The sequence below is a fragment of the Tauraco erythrolophus genome, chromosome 6, assembly GCF_009769465.1.
Source record: "Tauraco erythrolophus isolate bTauEry1 chromosome 6, bTauEry1.pri, whole genome shotgun sequence".
Classification (NCBI taxonomy): Eukaryota; Metazoa; Chordata; class Aves; order Musophagiformes; family Musophagidae; genus Tauraco; species Tauraco erythrolophus.
This window is the reverse complement of record NC_141470.1, coordinates 25928989-25950883: the sequence shown is the minus strand read 5'-3', so window position 1 is coordinate 25950883 and position 21895 is coordinate 25928989. Positions and strand designations below refer to the sequence as shown.

The 21895-nt window shown below is 38.7% G+C and overlaps 2 protein-coding genes across 3 annotated transcripts in view; both read right to left on the bottom strand.

The window, feature by feature from the left end:
- Nucleotides 1-4996: 4996 nt before the first annotated feature.
- On the bottom strand, nucleotides 4997-14562 carry LYVE1 (lymphatic vessel endothelial hyaluronan receptor 1). The gene is given in 7 exon segments (XM_009982428.2): nucleotides 4997-5180; nucleotides 5928-6006; nucleotides 6794-6938; nucleotides 6941-7092; nucleotides 9646-9785; nucleotides 9892-10051; nucleotides 14481-14562. Coding segments are annotated over 7 exon segments (942 nt in total).
- A 6316-nt stretch (nucleotides 14563-20878) lies between these two features.
- The window catches only part of IRAG1 (inositol 1,4,5-triphosphate receptor associated 1), a 42470-nt gene continuing 41453 nt past the window's right edge, over nucleotides 20879-21895 (bottom strand). For both annotated transcript variants that reach the window (XM_009982427.2, XM_086613014.1), the window contains one exon: nucleotides 20879-21119. In XM_009982427.2, coding sequence (XP_009980729.2) covers nucleotides 20879-21119 — 241 coding nt within the window. The remainder of the gene's footprint in view (nucleotides 21120-21895) is intronic.

Here is a 21895-nt window from a genome sequence, read left to right as displayed (position 1 = left end):
TCTTTTGTTTACAGTCGTATCTTTTTCCCAAAAGTCTGCATAAGGATCTACCCTACGCTGTCTGATTCTGAGTCTTATCCATTTCCTCCCCTTGATGCCTCTCATTTCACATTCCCCAAAAATTTCTTCGGTCTTTGTTTCAAAATAGCAGAGACACGCAAATTAATTCTGTCTGTACAGAGTTCACCACTTGTAATGCAAACCAGTAGTTTCACACCTTTTTAAGTCTTCTACAGATAGAAGTCTCCAACGGAAAGCTAATTCTAGACTATCAACCTTAATATAAATATGGAATAATCTGATACTGGGTGCATTACATACACCTTATGACAGACATCACAGAAAAACAGAACTCGGTCCTGCAGGTACGTATAGCTGCATTTGGACATAATACTGCCCAGGGAACACAGTCTACAGCTGTCAAGATCTTGCCCATGGTGTAAGAAAAACAAGGCACACGTACAGTGAGTTCATATCAGAGCCTTCTACAAAAATATATTGCACTACACCCAAGAGATTAAACTTGCAATTTAATGTTTGAGTTTTCAGCAATTTCAATTCTCAGACAGATGCGTTCCCCACTCGAGCCACTTTTCTCTACCAAGTTACCCTCCAATCACCTTCCACTACCTAGCCCCTGCACTTTGGGAGCACACTCCCAGAAGACACGCTTGAAGCACAACCTCTCAACAGCAAACCTTCCGCCCTTCGAACACAGCCCATCCCGTACGATTTCCAGTTTCCACGTGTTTTCTAGCTGAGGAGCAAAGTGCCGCGCGTGAGCCTACTGGGTAACATACGATCGCATCACGGAAAAGTTGGACCAAAAAAAAACAAAAAAACCACCCCCCTACAAAAAACGTTGTTTCCTCTCGTATCAGGAACGCGAACACCCACACACGGGTAAGTCAGGTGCCCCGGTCTCTCGGAAACGAGCCGATGAGGCGCCCGCCCGCTGCCGCCCGCCCTCACCGGCCCGGACACGGCAGCACCCCTCACTTGACCGTTTAACAGTACACGACGGCCGCGCGCGAGACAGGCCGCGCCGCGGCCCGGCCGGGTGGGGCGGGGCGGGGCGGGGCGCGGTCCGCTCTCCCGCCCCCCGTCGTTTCCCCGTGGCCGCGGCTGACCGCCGCTCGGCTCTTCCCGCCCCGACGGACGCGGCGGCGAGGCCCGGCCCGGCTCAGGGAGGCGCCCGGGCTTTGCTCAGGGCGCCCGCACCCAACGGCTTCCCCCGGCTCCCCTCAGGGCGCCGTGACGGCAGGCCGCGGGCGGAGGGCCCCGCCAGCAACCTCACCCCAGCGCCCCGGCATCCTGCTCGCCGCCGCCGCCGCCCCCACAGGGACCGGAGCGAGGCCGCTCCCCCGCGCGCCCCGGCAGCGGGCGAGCGGCGCAGGCGCAGAGGCGGCGCGCGCGGCGCGGCGCGGTGACGCCAGCGCGCGGCTCGCGCCGCTGCCCGGGCGCGGCGGGCGCCGCCGCGGTGGGGAGTCGCGCGGCCCGTCCTGCGGCGCTCCCGCGGCGCCCGGGGCGGGGCGGAGCGGAGCGCGGAAGCGGCGCTCCCGGGGCCGCTGCCGGCCTGCCTCGTCGCCCGCGGTGCCGCGTGGAGTACCGTTGCGCACGGGAGAGCCGGCGATCGCGGTGCAGTCGAGCGGAGCAGGCCCCGCTCGAGCATCACGTCTGTTCGGCAGTAGAAGCGGTGTACGCAGTGGTTGTAAGGAAAATCCTGCAGTAGCTGGAATGACCACACTAGGATAACTTTTCCGCAGGCGGGAGTTGCTGCACCCTCGGCAGACGCTCCCTCAGAGCCGCGCAGCCCGGTGTTCCCAGCGTCCTGAAGGGACCTCAGGCTGCCCGTTGCTGTCCCTCTTTGCTGTGGCTGTAATAAACAGCATTTTAAATGATTAATGGCGTCCGAGTGCCTGCCTTGGCGGGATGATCGCAGGCCAGCAATGCTGGTGCAAACACCCTCCCACCATGCCAGAACAGCGGGCGGTGGGGAAGAGAGCACCCCGGTCTGCAGAGAGGATGTGAGAGTTGGAAGCGTGTGGCAAAGGTCGATGCTCACTGCTCTGTTTACAAAAAATCAACCAACCCAATGCCCGTAAATGATAACAAGCCAGTTAGGAACTGAAATCCTAGAATATCCTCTAGGTCATCCACATCCTGATGCTACAAAGTTTAATTCTAGAGTTGCTGATTTATTTTTTTTTAATTTAAAGAGGAGAAAAGGAGTAGTACTTCCCTTCCTGCCCACTTCTGCTCACACATAGACACACGTACTTCCCATGATAAAGCATCCCTGTACTCCAGACAGGGACTGGGTTGGACTGGGAACCTCGCTGTATTTCCTGCAGGCCAACCGGCCCTTTTGCCTAAGGTCAGCGAACATCTGTAGCCTCAGTGTGGGAATGCGAGTAGTGTTACTGTCAGACTAATACAAACTCTGATCTCCTGCGAGGTAGAATGAATTATTTCTACAAGATACTTGAGAATAAGGCCATTACCGAGACATCAAGGAACGTCGTAGCTGTTGAGAACATCTCGTAGCAAAAGGCACGACATTTGAGGAAAAGTCAAAAACGTAACGAAGAATTCCTCTTAAGTTTCTGCTACTACCAGTTCAGGATTTATTTTTTTCAACTCTTTCTGTCTAGAACTTAAATAAATGTTTCCTGTTTGCTTTGTAGTGGTATATCCCTTGCAATCTATTAAACAATGAGCAAGAACATTTTGTACTGTCTAATTTGAATGTGACAGAGTAGTGTTCATTACACACAGTCTCTATCAAATACAGTACTTGTTGACTAGTACTTACAGCTAGCTTTTATCACGTACAGAACACTAACGGGTTCCTTTTAGCCTTTGTAGTGTTGGCATAACTCATGTAATGGAGAGGAGGGGCAGATCAAACTACGTGCATTAGCAGGTGTCAGCCTGAAGGTCAGGATGAAAGCTATCTGAGGTTTTACGGTACATGATGAAACAAGACATTTATTATAGGTTAAGGCAGTATATTATTATATGAACTAGTATAGATTTTTTTTTTAAGAAAATAACACTTCACAGGGAAAAAAGCCCTTATTTAAATCTGAAACAGAAGCAACGAACTTCAGCCTGAGTGGAACTAGAGAACAATTTTCCGAATTTCTTTAGGTGTGAATGAGACAATCAGAGAAAAGGAAGTTGATACCTGTGGAATAGGAGTAATACTAAGCGGGAGAGTAAGAGAAGTAATAGATAATTATCTCTTGGTGGTGGAGAAAAGAACAGAGAAACAGGTAATTTCTAATCTCTAAAACATAGAAAAGAGAGGCGGAATGGAAATTGTAATATGTCATAAAAAAATCCGAAATTACCTGGTATCCACTAGCATTGCCTGTGTCCTTAAGCCTGTTTGCTATTCTGACACCATCATGACAAGCTTTGGCTGTGGCCTTTCCTGATGGCCTTATTTCTGCTGTCTACTCTCACTGCTCACACAGCTCAGAGTGCTTTCAGTCAGGTTGCCAGGAAAGAGGAATGACATTCCTGCAGTGTTTTGCAAGGAGAGGAATTACTTAACTGACTGAGAAGGTTGTATCTAGTACTGTCCTCTGTTGCATGTTTTTCTGCTGAATTTTTGTTGACATCTGAAATTAGCAGTTTTTACAGCTGCACTGAATCACAGTCTTTCTGCAGTAGCATAGATTTAACGGCAGTGGGGTACTGCGTATCAACACAGTCCGTGCTCTTGGAGCAATGAAATATTTCTGAGCTATCAAAAAAAAAAAGAGGAAAACAAAAAACAACACAGGGTATCTCTACGTATGCTATTAGCAATACACTGTAACTCACTATCTAGTGGAATATATAACCACTGGGCAATTTTTAAATTTCTGTGAATCAAAAATATAAAAGTTCATAACCCAGTATCCTACAGTGTAAACACAATATAGGTGAACAGTTCTATTGCTATTTTATTTAAGACTGTTTTTCAAGCTGTTTGATCTAAAAAGAAAGTTCCTTTGCGATAATAACCTCCTTCACATATAAAATAAGTTATCCAAATCATTTATTCAAGAAAATATTGACAAATTGCTAGTGTTGTTCTTTTATAACAACTAATTACTTCTGTAAAATTAAGGTTATATAAGCGTTCTCTACTGTAAGACAGTTTTCAGGAGAATAAATTTTCCAAACATATCTACCATACTTTATTTTTTTATGAAGTATTGTAAACGTCCCATACCACTTAAGATCTTTATTGTGAAAGCTACACTTAAATATACACAAAAGATCTTGAATATAACTGTTGAGATACAGTTCCAGCTTTTTTTTTCCCCCGTCAAATATCTGATGCAGAAGAATTATACAGGTTTTAATAAATAAAACAGTAAATTATGATATGATGAAGATAACTAAGAACGTTATTCATTTCTGTATATATATATAAACACCAGCATCTTTGTACCCTTCTTTGGGTATTTGAGTGACAGTGGGTGGATCCTTTGATGTTTTTACTCACTTGTAAACATACTTATTTCTTCTGCTTGTAAACAGACTTTTTAAAACCAGTATGCACGTACTTAATGAAAATAAGCTAATCTACACAAAGAAGAGCTACAGTATCATAATTTTGTTTTAGACATTAAGTCAGCAGACATCCTCCAGCCAGATTAAAAAAAACACCTTTTCAATTATACGTTGATCTGAATTCCAGGCAAATAGTTAACACACTGCATGTTATTAATAGCATATTCCTAATTACTTCTTTATGAAAGCTGAAAAATGAGTTGCAATATGGACTTTTTATTTATTTCAAGTAAATAAGATACCATGTTCTTCTGCAAGAGCATTTGCAGATAAAGATGCAATTATTAAAAAAACCCACAAGTTTTCATATGTTAAAATAGAGAAAGTATTCATTCATGAGTATTTACAATCGCTCATGTTTAAAAGCATTGCTAAATTCTGTGCTTCACTTTGTATTTCTGTCAAGAAGTGTACATTCTTCCCCTTAAACTTCTGCTTCTAGACACTTTACAGCGGCCTCAGGCTTGGTTTGAGACTCTTCTACCTTTTTTCCATTATTTGTTTCCTTCTCAGGTGTTTTGTCATTTGACTTAGCTTCTTTGAGAGCAGTAGTTTCAACCATTTCTTTTTGCTGATTCTTGTTTGAAAATGGGAAGGTTTTCTTGTACCTTTAAATGGAAAAAAAGGATAGTAAATCAGAAACATTGACATTGTGTTTGGTAGTATCACTCAAGAAATAAAGTGAAATACTTTGCCATACTCAAGCAAAAGTCTTACAGATCACTGTGAGACTAGTGGCACACTAGATCACTGTGCTTTTTCAAGCAGTGTGCTTTTTAAATAAATATTTTTCTTTTTTTTTTAAAAACAGACATCGTATATTCAGGATTTGTGGTACATAACACTAAAGCTATCTGGGCTAGGATGTGAGAAATGCACACAACTTTTCGATAGAATTTAATGACGAACTATGTTGAAGATCTTTACGCATGACAAATGAGCTTAACAGTTACTTTCTTCTGAACACAATCATAGTCCAAGAATAAAAACTTTTACCTTGAGTCTGACATAGAAAGAAACAAGAATAAAACTGCATAAACAGGCTTATATACAAACAGCAGCACTCTTCGGTGTTGCTATTTTGCTACGCTTGGAAATGTTTCACACGAGGCATGACTGACTAATCAAAAATAGGCAATATTTGTCTTCAGTTCATTTTCTAAAGCAGGGAATGGCAACAGCAGCAACAAACTTTATCTGCATAACAACAGGGTTTAAGATTTTATTCTTCCTGCTGCACTGTTATGTCATTATCACTAATTCTCTGCTCTTTAACTATATTTTTAAAATATTCACTAGTTGTACTCTAGGAGTTAACTCAGTCCAAGAAAAAAAAAAAAAAAGAAAAAACTTACTTTTTGATATAGCAGACTGCTAGAACAACTGAAATAATGAAGAAGATGACTGCCAGTACAAGAAGTGCAGTGGGGATACCTAGAGTTAAAGTAAGGTAAGCATAGAGTTTTTATATGTACTTAATTCTGACTCTCTAAAGGCTAATGAGCATAAATCTAAATTCTTCTAAAAACAGCCTAGTCTAATTGGTACATACACATCAACTCAAGAATAGAGGTATTAGGAATCTCATATGATTAGTTACTCCTGCTTATTTTTTTCAAGAGAGACTAGAACAGGTATTTAGGCAGTCCCTGACAGATGTTTGTCTAATCTGCTCATTGGAGGGTTTTTACAACCTGCCTAGAGAACGCATTTTTGTGATTAGCTGTCCTTACAGTTAAAGTGCTTTTCCTCATATTTAGTCTATTTCTCAGTGATGTACATTAGGATTCTTAGTCACACCTTGTATCTTGAGAGAACCTCCATATTTGGAGAACAACAAGTCTCCTTAAAACTTTTTGGCTTCTTTTGTTTTTAAGAGCCTGAGGAGTTTTCCATTACTCTGAGCACATGGTGTTTGCTAAGACTTTCTCAGAAGTGTATTTACCTCAAATCACATTAACCAGAATGAGCTTCCACCATTTCATATTAAAATATTATCAAAAAGTATAAAATAAGATCTTACGTCTACTTAAAATTACTTAAAAATCCTCTGCTTTATAAGCTTTGCTTTTGCAAAACCACAGCATTCCTATTCTGCCTCCAGGTTCAGCTGTATCAAAACAGATGCTGGAGTAGCAAACAAAAATAGCAGCAAACATTTTACTACTAACATCTAGGTAACTAGCTCTTCTGATTAAATAGCTTCCATATATGCCTTTACCTCCAAAGACACTGGCATCATTCTTAAAGGCAGCATGGGAAGTGTAGTTAGGAGAGTCAATCGGTGAGTATTCCTCTGGCATTTGTGTCGTAGTCCCCTCTGTTGGTAATATAGTTTCAGTTATACATATTACACGAAATTTTATATTTTCAGGGATTTTTCTGACTCAGTCACATTGGGCACTGCTGTGATGTTCTCGGTCAAATCAGAGCCTGAATGTGCAGTTAAGTCCGTTGGTGCACTTGATGAAGGTAGTATGGTTGTAGCTGGATCTGACTTACATGAATTAATCTGAACATCTGCAGCCGGAAAGAAAATACATAAGAATTGTGTTGGATGTTAGTTTTGTTCTTACTGTACACACACGTTTATAGAAATTGTTCCTCAGTCATTACCTTATGGAAATTATTGTTTGTTTATTCACAAAAGCCTTACTCAAATCAGGCATGCCTATTTCAAACATGGTGCTACAACCCAGATTACGCACCTTTTATCATTACTCACATAATTAAATGCTTTTTTGAAAAAGTGTGATGCTCATTTTACAATTGCATACCAATGACAAGATTAGTCCTGAAAAGTATGTAAAATAATAATGCATATGAAACGCAATAATATGACCTCCTGCAGAGCAGGACACTTAATTGCAGATCCAAGATTAAAAAATATTTCTATTATGTTATGTGTATGTTCAAAACATACGCATGCACTGTTGATACATGGAACACTACTTTGACTTCCTGGAAACAAAAGTAGCCCATAAAACTTTCAGGTAAACCAGGCATCAGTGTAAGATTAAAAAGTGGCACGATTCTAATGGGGGCAACCAAGAAACAAACTTCAGGCACATTCAGAAATTACGTCATTTAAATGATGTGAATGTTGTCTATATGAAAATGTGGGTGCAAGTGGACTTTTATATGTAAGTGGAAAAGCTGAGTTCTGAATCAGGCTTATGTGAAAAGGCGAAAATTCTTCTTTCTAATGAAGTTCTGTATTCTGTAAAGCTATAAAAATTTCACTAAAGTAACAAGCAGATTACAACATAAGCAAGAGGAAAATGACGTATGTACTGTTCTCCAAATGAATCCCTGTGGGAAGTCTGGTGACGCAGTTACATTCACAGAATAAAAAAGCTAAATAGCTGAGACTTTTTACTTTTTCCACTACAGTTTTCAAGCCATTTTGACATTTCTTTGGCAAAAGGAAAATTGACAGAAAGAGTTTCTGCCAAATATTTTGGGTAAGAAATACCTAGAACAGGCAAGTTTGGCAGCTAAGATAAAGAAACACAGAATCATCCCAATGTTAAATATACATTACTTTATTTTCTAACCATTCAGCAAGCTTAACTTTCTTCACATACAGTAACAGTATAATTTTTTGAATTAAAGCTAAACAAAGCAAGTAATATGGAATTATTTGCTACCTCCTTAGCATTACCAAATCTACCCAACATTTCTGATGCAGAATGACATATTTCTTGCGCCAAAACACCATATTGCATAGGAACAGAAGAAATACAGTACCAATAGGAGCAGCTCCTTTTAGAGCGTGTTGCTGGAGTAGTAACTCACTTTTGCATTCATCAATAAAGGCTACGGACTGTAGAGAAAAACTGTTAGCCCAATCCAGTCATTTTTAACTTTACAGGTAGGTGGTAAGTCAACTTTCAAAGGAGCTTTCTCTCTGCAGGGCTTTCTTATCTGCAGTATCACAGATACTCTGTGAGTCGACTGCTTGTATTATCTACCCTCCTTCACAAAAATGGCCCAAAATCATGAACAAAGTGCCACTGGTGAAGGCATGGCCTTCCCCTAACAGCTTCATCGTCAGTCTCTTTGTAAGCTCCAATGTGCACAGTCACCAGACATGGTCTCAGGTCTTTATATCTGCATGGGCATATCTTGCATATCCATCCTTGTCCTGCTGTTTCCAAACCTTATTTACACATCTTTCCTGAAAAATTTCAGGATTTTGTATAAAATCTCTTGCTCTTCTTATCTAAAACTCATTGACAAGGTCAAGGACTGATTAGAAATAATTTATTGATCCTGTATATGGTCTAATTATTGGGACAGTTGTTACCTAATAACCATAAATATGGGACACTAGCAGGAACCCAATGCCTCTAGTTACATACTTATTTTTACTTAATACCACAGAAGTCATGAAGAAACAATACTGATCTATTGTGCTGAGAAGATCTAACTTACATCAAGGGGCAAGTTCCACTGTTATATCTTCAATCTGTGAATGGACAGTCAAGAATGTGGGAAAGGACAGGTCTTTTCAAATGTAAGATGATGCACATTAAAGGAAGCTGTTTGATTTTACTGATAATAGATTTGGAATCTAGTTAATTTTATGGTCTCTCAGCTGTTCTAGTTTATATCTTAGTTTAGTTTAATTGATACATTTCCTTTTTTCAAAAAACATTCAACTTTTCCTGAAGTTCCTCACTTCTGGACTTTTTGTAAGAAACTACACAGCACACACAGACACTCTGGTTAAAGATTCTATTCACTGTCTTTCAAATTAACGTGCCTAAATAGTTAAAACATATTAAGAGCATCGTGTCAACATTACAGAATGGTAAAAGCAACTCTTCTTCCAGACCTTTCACGGTAGCACCAAATTATTAATTCAGATTAACTGAATTGACCTTTTGTATTTCTCGGAAGCTTTTTTCTCCTACAGAGCTAAATACAGCTTGACAACATTTAAGATCAGGAAGAGAGGCCTAAGAAATTATAAGAACGAACTCACTTGTTATGATTTTTTCATGCAGATATTAAATAATAAAACCTAAACCAAAACACACAAAAAATGCAGTTGTCATGCTTACATACCTGAGGAATTGAAGCAGTAAACCTTAAATGTTTTAGAGAGTTCAGCATGCCACTGCACTAGTCCAACGTTGCCTTTACCACATTTGCTGTTGGATGTTATCCGAGGAATGACAACAAATCCATCTTTCACCCATCCATAGCTACAATAAAAAGCATCAGTCGTTTTAATATTAGATTTATCACCAGCCTCAGGTGTGTGTAAAGGAGTTCACTAAAGGTAATGAGACACTAACTGATGTCATATACCTGCATGTTTCAAAGCCATGTTTCAAAGCTTTTTCAACTTGGTTTTTACTTGCCAATTGTAGATTCAGTTGATTGCATGCCTTATTTGCTTCTGAGAAATTCACTTTCTCTTCAATATAAACTCCTACACCTGTGATCCTGCAAGGTGTAACAACGGAACCTGTAATATAGACATAAATATTCAAGGTTAGTATTTGAATATTAATATTTATTCCTCATGAAGAATTTAACATCACATTCAACTGAATTGAATGTTGTTAAAAGTTTCTAGCTTGAGGATAGTAGAAAACTAATTTATAGCAAAAAGATATACCTTAAAAAGAGAACATAATTTCTTAACACAATAGTCTAGAATTTCAAGAGGTTGGCTGTTATCAGACTAAATGCATATACAGTTGGCATTTGAATCATTACCTGGAGTCAGTTTCTTACTAAAGACGTTCTTATTTGTCATACTTATTCAAGCAAAACAGGAAGATTAATCAGACAGGGTTTTTTTTCTTTTTTTTTTAAATTAAAATGATAAAACTACCAGTTGCACCGAGGCACCGATTCCGTCAGAACACACTCTTACCAATATGAGTTCTATCAAAGGTATTATACATAATTATTCATGGAATGAATACACCAATAAGAAAATACACCTACAAAGATTTTAGCATTCCTTGTGTTCCTTATTCCTCTGAAACATCTTTTTTTTTTTCCTAGCTTGGCATTGATGCTTCCACCCCCCCAGCCACTGTCAAGTGTTCCATTTATGGAGTGCTTGGCAGGCAGCAGCAAAAGAGGGGATAGGCCAGGTGACTTTATGACTCTTTCCTCTTTCCTCCTCCATAGGCAGTTAGTTCATCCAGCTTTTTAGATAGCCACAGCTGGCACACTGTCCATGACACCTGCACCAGGAAAGGCATAGCTTACATCTGATTACAGCTGCTCTACTTTCTTAGCCTGTGTTAAGGACATAGGATAGAATTCTCGATTTGACACAGATAAGGAGAATTGATATTACTCTTTTGCCTCCATATTTCACTGGAAGCACACACTGGAAGTTATTTTTCTTTTTGAGTTACATACAGTAATTGCCCTATTAAATGAAACATTTCAACATTTCATTGCAAAAATGTTAGACAAGCAGCAGCCACAGGTGTTACTTCCTTGCTCAATACGCTCTTCAGACTGCATGTACCAGGTGCATGTACCAGGTACGTACACTAATTAATACTTCATAAAATCTGTGCATCAGAATACAGGCGATCCACAAACTCTCAAGGCAGGATGACATGATGCTGCAGATCCACTACCTGACTTCTTAGCAACAGAGGTTAAATTGAATTTTATGAATGAAAAGATAGAACTAGCAGCCAAGTCACTCCTATGATCAAAAGGGGATAAAAAGATGTCTAGGCGTGTGTGGAGTGCCAAAAAAAAGGCAGGCTTTTCTCTCCTGCCCCACTGGCTGTGGTGGAGTTGGAAATGGCTTCTGGTAAAAGATGCATCTCTGCTGTCCTTACATTTAATTTAATTGGACTTAAATGTTTGGTAGAGCAATCATTGAATTAGGTGGATTTACCTCAGCAGCAATGGAGGCTGTGGCCTCCCATTAGCACTTCCTGCTATGGTGCAGTCCCAGCCACTGGTGAGCCACTGAACACCGGAGCAGTCTCAATAGCCAAGTTGTGGCTGCATGTAGCCCTGACTTGAACATAAGACCAGCCCAAACATATTGCATGAGGATGCAGAGAAGCCCTGTTGCTCAGTGAAGATGTGTGTAGGTATCAAGGAACTCAAGTCTATTCAAGTAGTCCTGGTGTGAAGAAGGTTCACACTGTCAAATTCCTTCCTTTCAGCCAGCCTGTCTTTGTGAATGTCCCCTTGTATGTCTTCATTTTGGCCAAAGTACTTCTGTGTCAGATAGGCATTCCAGTGTTAAGTTTTCTTGATTCCCTTTTGCTAACAGGTAACTCTCCTGGTCCTCTTGAGAGTAATTTCAGTTTCTCTGAATAACTTGCTGTCTCAATTGCTGAGGCAAATCCCACAATTTCTCTTTCTTAGTTTTCAAGACCCCATTCCTCCTCTAAGGCTTATTCTGAACACCTTTCTCCTCTTACTACTTCTTATGCTCAGACTTCACTCTTACTATTATTGCTTACTTAGTAAATTATTTTTCCTATCTTTAGATTTGAGCTGATACAACTTATAAAAAATGTAATGGTGAGAATGAAAGTTTCTCAATGACTGATGTTACAAATTTCAAATAAAGCCGAGCAGCTGACTGAATGGAATTTCCTGAAACCCTAGAAAGTTGCCTAGATACTTGTAAACTGTTACAATCATCAGTCATTCAATTACAGGACAAATATTCTTACATGAAAATTGCATGATAGATACATAGCATAATATAAAAATTCAGTACCAGAAAATTAAGTCTTAAGTGAAAAGAAAACTGTCTGTAGGACATGGACAAAGTTGTACCTTAGGATTTGCTAAGCCTTTTAAAACAAAATGGAGAAGTAAAAGAAATAATTTGGAAAAGTTATCAGCTTCAATCTAAATTCCAGGTGGTTTTACAGTGAGAGGAAGACATCCAGAAAGAGAACAGTAGCCTCTTCAAGCCTTTTCATCACTTCTTAAATCACTTCTGAACTCCGTTCTAAAGATGACTGAGTTTGTACAGGAGACAGATTAATCCTTTAGAAGCATATTATCCTTTCTGGTCCACAAGCTGCACATAGCTTTGCTTGATTTAGTTAACCTACTAATATGGGACATTTTCCTCAGTATTTGGGTCTTGTATGAGAAATCTGTTTTACTGAGAAAGATGGGAAGACCTAGACAGTAGAATGTCACAACAAGACAAAGTTGTCATAGGATGGGAAGAAAATTGTTCAATTTTTATAAGGTATCAGTATTGGCTTTATTGTGTATTAATTCTCTTCTTGCTTTTTGGGGGAAGCTGTTGTTTCTCTCTCTTTGCCTTGCCCCTAGCCTTCACTCTGATTTATTAGAGAGCTTCCTTTGGCTGCTGATGTCAGGGAGCAGCAAGAATAAGGCTGTTCCACAAGGAAAGAGGAGGCAAGGGTGACCACAACACAGGCAGGACAGTGCCCTCACCAGCTGGGGATAATCCCACAACATCTGAACAGGACCACAGTTGTGACAGTGAAAAGTTTCACTGGCAGCCCCAGAGAGAGCAAGACAATAAGTCAGATGCAGGGTTCGTCCAGAAAGTCCGTTTGGGAACAGCAGAAGATGGTGCTACCTATAACACATACCTGAAGTCCACACTGGAGACATGGCTACCTACAACCTGAGTCTAGGTCCATCCGTGAAGCCCAGTCAGTAAGTCACTACAGGAGGGGACAGAGCGTCCTACAACATAACTCAAAGACATAGCTGGAGCTCAGCCCTGATCTTAACTGGAGCTCTTGGACCAATGAGCAGAGGGTGCATGAGTAGGTACCCCAAGGGATAATTTCCCTATCTTGGAGGGAAATTAAGGGGAGTCCTAACAGCTGGAAGAAATAGTCTTAAAACTCAAACACTCTGTTTCCCCAGTGAAAATTATTCAGTGATTGGGATTGCTGGTGGAGACTACTGTTGTTAGGTACTCTAATCCTGTGGAATTTCAACAGGACTTGAGTTGAGCATCTAATTCGCTCAGTCCAGGTCTCCTTCAGAAGCCTTTCAGTAGATAAGAAAATCAATTGTCTACAACAATGGTGTATGTTCTTTTACATATGTAGAACAAGCATTTACTCCTTGCAAATTACAGTGAAACATCTGGAAACATCTGATGTACATTGAGTATCTGCAGATATCCTAGTAGCTACTACAATTAAAATAGACTGCTTCAAGTTGATTATGGAATTTAAAGGAAAAGAGATTCAAATTTCACAAACATATAGAGGAAAGAGGTATTATATGACCCTGATTGAAAAAATAGGTTCATATAATAATCTTTGAGGGATAAGGGTTATCTAAGAACTGCGCAATAAAATTGATGTTGGCAATTCCCTATGTTAATTTTTTCAAGCAGATAGTTTACGCAAAATAAGAAATTTTGCACTATATTAACTGGAGACAGGCATGACTGCCCTGGAGATGTACTTACTGCGAGATCCCTGCCACGCTTTCCTTCAATGTTGCAAATCAAGCCAGTGCCAGCATATTGCCACATCAGAGCAAAACTTTGCATTAAAGATAGTGTTTTATCACAAACTCACAGAACTGGTTTCATGCATGTTTTGCTCTTGGAGTATTGTACAAAACTCTTTGCTGTGGTATTGTAAGTAACATAAAACAAAAATCACATTTTGATAGGTCTGAACTTAATCCTAAGTGCAATACCAAATATTTAAAACAAGCAGTTCTGTAGCATTTAGACAATAGTTAAATTAGACTAACAATGAAAGTTCCCCTGTATGTTAGAGATTTCTTTGAACTGTATTGTCAAAACCCTGTGGTTTCCTGTGCCAGAAACACATTTACACATGCTCCCTTCTCCCCATTTTTGTTTGCAAATTTAGCTACTTTTTTTCAAGTATTTTACTGTTCAACTAGGAGACTTTAAAAAGTGGAACTTTACATACCTGTTATAAAGTAATTTTGAGCCATGAATGTCATAACCCAGATGAAAAACACTGCTGAGGTAACTCCAAAATAAGTTGCCATTGTCACCAGCTTGGAAAATTAAGAAAGTCAAGGTGATTTTGTCTCCTGTGCTAAGAAAAGTTAAGGTATTGGATACTATCAAACCACCTTTGAGATGACTTCTTGAAAGCAACTTCAGCTGTCACTGCACTGCTTCATAGAAAGAACGTCAGAGCAAATGCATTGACTGTCCCACTCAAAGTTGAAGTCACTGACTGGAAATCCCTAATCACCCTTTACTCTGTCTGTCATGTAGGGCTTGCTGGAAAATTTAACTACTGCTGACTCAGAAAACACAGCTGAGGAAGGAAGATAAGACTGCTAAGTCTGTAAACACTTTGAAAGAAGTTTTTCTTTTGCTATTTTTTCCTGTTTTACTGATTAATAGCTCATTACTCATGTTTTCTATTCATCTGGTAAATAAACCAAATTTTTTATTGTATCACAGCATATGAGGCAGGATTTTTCTTTTGGAATTGGAAGGGCATCCATTCCTCACTATCCTATATGTCTTGATGTAGTACTTTTACCTTCCTTTGCCTTAGAGTTCCAATGCAAAAATAGGTACCATAACACAGAGATATGATAGCTAATTTTGAAGAGATTTGGAGAAACACTACCATAAATAGCATTCCTAGTGAGACTGTGGGGCAGAGGTGGGAGCCAGTCCCTCTGCTGCTGCCTTTTGTGAAGTTCCAACAAACAGTGACTCCAACAGACTGATTCAAAACACAGATGATCCGCACAACTGTAACTTAGAAATATCTTCAGGAAGTCTTAGGAAAAAAATGATTTTTTTGCAGAGATTCCAACAAAAATAGAGCGGGAATGGAGTTCAAGAGATCAGCTAGTTCCTTCTACTGTCAGTAGGATCAGCTGTATTTATGTTTTTCCTGACAGATGTTTGTCTAACCTGTTCTTAAAGACTTCCAGTGACAAATTCCTAACATTTTCTCAAATGCTCTATTCCAGTGCTTCACTATCCTTTACCGTTAAAAGGTATTCCCTAGCCTAAACTGACTTACCCATACCTATGTTCATGTAAACCTATCACTTCTTTTCCTGTTGGAAATGGACACGGAAAATAGTTTATTCTCTTACATTTTGCAACAATCCTGCCTATTTAACAAGTTACACTCCCACTTTTCTTTCAGCTAAGAAACCACAGCTTGCTCACTCTCTCTCTAGCTGAGGCCTTGCCTTTACCTGCTTATGCAGTTCAGAACAGTATAAGCCTTTTTTTTAACAGGACGATTTTGTTACATCATGTTGTTTGTGATTCAGTAAACTTTTAGATGTCTTACATCCCCAGGCTGTTTTCAAGGTCTTGTAAACAGAAGTAAAACAGTAGCTACCTCTTCAAACTGTGGCTTACATTGTAGAAAGTTCCCACTTAATACAGTAAGATAGTGCTAACTTATCCGGGCACAGGCCCAATCTCCTATAGCAGCATACAACATGGTTATGGGTATACTATAACACACAGAGGCATCTACAGTAGAGAGAGTTCTCTGCTCTCCAAGTGGAGGACACAATGGTTTAATGAAATGATGTCTCCATTAGCAACAAAGAAAAGAAAATTGGGCTGTTTGGGCTGTGGTTTGGAGCTGAATGCTGGTAAAGCTCCTTGAGATCTTAAGACAAATTTCTGGCTTCAATTTCTGTTCACTCCTTTATTGCGATGTACTTATCTGCCTCTACTAAGTGATGGCAATCTGAAATACTGTAACCAGACTTACTCTCATTGAAGCAAGTTCTAAGTGGATTCACTTGCATTTACAATGGAGGAGCACAAACTAGTAGTTATTCTGTAGCTCTCGTGAACTAGTAGACTGTGGCTGTAAAACACTGAGAACATAAAACAAAAATCTTACCATCTCCATGCTTACCTTGAACTGTTAGTATTTCCTACCATGAAAACTAATCAAAAGCTGACGTTGTAAAATTGCATGCTAATTGTCCTTCCAAGTTTTAACACTTTGTGCCTATTATCCTCACTGTGGCAAAGTTTCTTTAGTCAAACTGTCCATGCTATGGATGTTTAGTAGGATTTTCAGCTGGAAAAATGAGATAAAACACCTTTGTAACACAAAACAGAAAAACAAGCTCCTTCATATGGTTTTGTAAGAGCAAACTACAGATTAGGAGAGGGAGAAAAGAATTTTAGAATGATGAAGCCAGACTGAAATGGCCTCTTTTTTCTTTTGTCAGTTTCTTCCTTTTTTTTTTTTATTTCAGCTGTTCTAAAACTGTAACAGTATAAAAGGTCTTTAACCTATTTGTGGGTCTTCACCTTAACTTGTGTGGTGGAAAAAAAAGCAGCCTTATACTGAATGTGTAATTAGCATTTGACCCAAATACTTATAGTAACCTATAAAGAGAATTCCCAGCATCTCATGCCAGTACGTTTTAAAACGCTAATGAGGATTGCTAAACAGAAAACTTTTGACATGGGAAAACAGACTTAACTGTTCTCTACAATAATTTCTAAAGCAACCTTGAAGCCTGAACAACAGGAGAGGAAACAAGTTAAAAAAAATATTTATGTGGAAAATACAAGTATCAGCATCTTTTCCTGGTAACAGTCATTCCTTTCAAGGTTGTCACTGTCCCAAAGTTTTTCTCCCTGACACAGACTATCAGAAATTCAGAAGAGACATTTATGTTCTCTGTGGAAATTGAGCTTTGTCTCCTTCCCACTGGTCTGGCAGTTCAGCTCTCCACAAAGCCCAGGCTTCCCAGACCTCCCAAGCCTACAAGAACACAAAGCAAATAAAGAATCCTAACCTTTCACTCAGTCTCCTTTGGTTACAGATCTCCCTTGTGGCTTTCCGTGTTCAACCTCCTCAGTGACAGGCAGCCTCCCTCTGAAGTAGGAGTTAAACTCTCTCCAGGATATTTTAGTTTCCTCTCTCATCTCTTTTCTAGGGTATGACAGGGATGACCCTGCTTACAAACACTTTCTCTACTGAAACAGGAGTTTGCTTGCTTCTTCTACATCATTTTCCTGAAGAACTGAAAGACTAACAACAGGATCTTTGGTACGTGTAATACGTGTAACATGGCACTACAGTACGCAGTATCGACAAGGTAGTATGTATTTTGTAAGAACATAGACATTAATATACAGACAGAGTGCATGTAAAAAACAAACCTTTAAAGTAGCAACATTGAGGACTTTGAAACCATATTTTTATTTGAAAACTCAAGTATGTGATGCTATACAGTACAATACCAGCACACTTGTGCAAAATCTTACAATATTACAAACTTAAATATGATACACAAAAATAGTGCTCTTTTAAAATTCCTTTTAATAGAAACATCTGTGCTGTGCAGGAAAAACAATAAACGTGTCTTGTTAAAGCAGAAAAATAAATATTGCACCTCAAGAAAACTATTTCAGTGTTACTAGCATAAATAATAGATCTATTCCTTGTTATCTGATGTGATCTTTGAACACAGAAGAGGTTGTTTTTTTTTCCGGATAAAGCAAACTAACATCCAACAGATAAAATTAAATTTAGAATAGTTTTTGAGCTCAATCTAGTTTCCTATTAAAAAAAGGTGTTTTCATTAACTAACTAAAACATATAAGCAAAAATATTTAATGTGCTGTTAGTCATTGTGGTTCATTGTTTTTAGTGGACAGTTTGCTCAAAGTAGTCACAAAAAGAACAACATTTTTTTAAAAAATAAACTTTATCTTAATCTTTTCATCTCCATTAAAATCTCTTGCCTCTTTCAGCCCATTAGCCACCACAATGAATAACTTTGTGGCTAAATTATACTTGCCTTAGACACGCAAGTAGTTCAGTTCAAATCAGTACAACTACTTATGGAAATTCGGCGTTGTGCACTAAGTCCACAAAAAGCCAGTGTGCTGAATTTCAAGAGGATGGAGACCTCATTCACCCACTGACCAGAAAAAACTTAGCACGTGTTTAACATTAAGCAGTTCAAGAGTCCTACTGATACCAATAACTTTATACATGTACTTAAAAGAAGGTGTTGAAGCCACATCAATGCAGATGTAAATAAGAGTGATATAATAGGCATCGTTACTCATTTTTCCTCAGTGCAGCCCAACATTTCCACATTCACATAATCAAACATATGCCATAACTTTTGGCATAGAGGATTCTGAATCTTCAGGACTATTTAACTTCAATTTTTATTGCCTTATTAAGTTATCAATTCCATTTGTAAAGAAAATTAAGTTAAAGAAGCTGGTTTTAATAAAGAAGTATTCAAAGAGCAACTGACAAGTTTCTTCAAATACTTGAAAGTACGTGGAAATGTCAGAGTAGTTCTTCATAGTCAGATATTCTAACTGAACCAAACAGATACCAAGTAATTTGCAAGAAACTTTCTTCTGTCTTATTCTTTACCAATTACAATTTTAAAGCAAATGACACTTTCCCATTATCCTTTTTGAACTTCCTTAAGCACACTATTCCTCAACAATCTATACTTTAAAATAAAAAATAAGCCTCCCAACTGCTTAGACACTTGCCTCCCCACCCCCTAAAAAAAGTGGTAGTGGTCTTTTCTTAAAAAAAAAAAAAAAATTCTTTTCTTTCTCCATCTAAATGTTTCTTAAGAAACATGTGGCTAAAAATGAAATAAAATTCATCAGCAGGATATTTGTTCCTAGTGCCAGATACGTGAATTAATTTTCTGACTGAGTTAGAAACCTGTTTTCTTTGATAGTTAGCTTGAGGTTCAGTGTTTACACCAAAGAAAACAAGACAACACTAACTGCATCTGAACTGAAATGACAGTACTTCATAAAACACTTATATCCTTCAGCTGGCAAATAGACCTGTTAATCAGTCAGAAAATGCCAGAAGAACGCAAGACACAAGTGCAATCAAGTGTCACACTGATTTTGATATTGTGGTTAGATTCAAGCATATAGCTACGGAAAGACAAACATAGTTCATCTTCAATCAGAAGTGATGTTCAGCAGGTAGATGTGGTATATGTTAAGTGACATGCATTTCAGTCTCAGCCCTAGGTGATGTGGTTTTTTGGCTTCACCATTTTGAAATTGCTTGCCTAAGAATTTTAGGCTTTCACATTCTTGTGTAAGAACTCACAACTCCCAAATAGGCAGAGCTGTCGAAAAATCAGGGCAAAAGATTAATATATTAAGACCTGATAGTTTAGCTTTGAAAGCATATCAGAACAGTCATATACTTGGCATCAGATTCTGAAAACGAACTACTGAAACATGCAATGACCTCTCTGAAGTCCTCACTGCTTTCATGTCCTGATTCATCTAGGCACTGGTAGGGTTTTGGCTGTACGCGGAACTGTGTTCCTAGCACAGATCTCAAAGGATATCTACTTCCAGTATTAGCAGTAGGGCAGAGTTCACTCAGTGTGATCACCTGTATACAGAGATTTGAAGAGGCTTTTTTTCTTTTCTTTTCTTTTCTTTTTTTTTAAAATAAAGAATTGAAGATTGCTGCCCATACCCAAGACTGCTGTGTTTTGGGCTTGGGCTACACATCTAATCTTCCAGGCACCAACTATTTTTTGCTGTAACCAGTACTGACTCTGAGTGGCATACACAAACTTGTTGCAAAGCATGTCCCTTCAATTTATCGCAAGTTCTCAGATTTATTTAACGATATCAATTGTGCCACCTAGACCTCATTTTAGGTTTTATTGTGTATCCTATTTTAAAAAAAAGTGGTGTTCCCATTCCTAAAGTATATAATAAAACACATGTATGCATGTATTTAGTATTCAATGTAATAATCATACAGATAATTCCTCTTACAAAATTACTTTATCATCAAGGCATTTGGTCTGATAACAGAATTCTAACCTTCCATAGAAGAGCTTCTATTTCTACCCAATAATCATTAATAAGGAAATTAATTAGACTCTTAAAACCCAAAGGACCTAACTGCCATTAGTACTTCAACAATCACCAATAAATTCAGGAAATGCAAAGTAAAGCACTAACTGCAAACACAGGTTTTATGATTTTCTTCAAAATCATAGCAGAGAGGTCAATGTCCTGTGCAAATCAATCTTTTAAATGTCTTGCTGGTTGCTGATTACTGCCACAACCTTATCATGACTCAATATTACTTTACTTGTATCAGTCATTTAAAATAAGAGGACAGATAGGATTACTTATCAGACTGTCATTTTGGCAAGGTATGTTCAGAATGTATCCCCAAACCTGATGGTGTGGGGTAACTCACTTGTCAGACAGATCACATTTAACTGCCATAAGGATGACCAAGCACTACCTTTATCAACTGTGTTCTAATATGCATACTTGCTCAGGTACCATAAATACAAGGTTGTTCCTTTATTATTCAGTGCGTTGTTCATGTCGAAATCCTGAGTTCCACCAGGAATATTGCTGGGCAGCAGAACAGCTGGCCTTCCCTTCAGGTCCCTCTGATTTTTCATCACAGGAGTTGTATGAATGGTAGATTCCCAACACCACAGCAAAAACGATTATCGCCGCCACTAAAAGCCATACCACATTCCAGTGTTTACACAGTTTGGGGTACAGTATATGTAAATAATTAATGATGACTTCAAGTCTGCTGTAAAATTAAAAGAAAACTGTTATATATTAATCATACACAAATTTATTTTCTTAAGCTTTTCAATTTGAAAAGTTTCATAGATGTATAGTGCACCATCTTTCTTCCAAACACAAACACCTTGTCGAAGAATCAGACAGTTAGGTTCTTAAAAGAAGAGCTGTACGCTTAGATATGGGTAATATTGCAAGATGGCCGAAAACTGTAAACTTGATTTCTATTTCTCCCACCTGTCAACTAGCAAAATCTCAGAGCTTAATCTGATGTAAAATTCTGCACTGTTCATTGCTTGCTCAACTAAACTAAATATTAGAACATGTTGTAAACATTTCTTCCTAAGAGTTTCATGACTAGTGAGGTGGCTGCCCTTCTGAACATGGCTGAAATCTCAAATTAACAGATGTTTATAATCATAATGGTTATGGAATGGAAATGAATTTTTCTGGATAAGGTAAGGATCCGTACCTTAGCTTGGGATTGGACATATTACTTGCTTTGGCCAGCATTCAATTCCTCTCTAATGCAAAAGTCTCTTTGCTTTTAAAATACAGGAAATTGCAGGTATATTGAATTGGGCAGTAGAACCACCAAGGAAACTCAGTAATAAACTCTAAGAAAAGTTGAAAATTTCAGAAAAGTTTCCCAGTTAGGCATCAAATGCTTCAGGTAAGACAATAAGCAGATGATTCAAAAGTCCCCAGAATAGATAAAGAAGATTTGGAACCAATATGCAATAAACATGTTACTCTGCTGAAAGGCAGGAACTAGCACAGTGC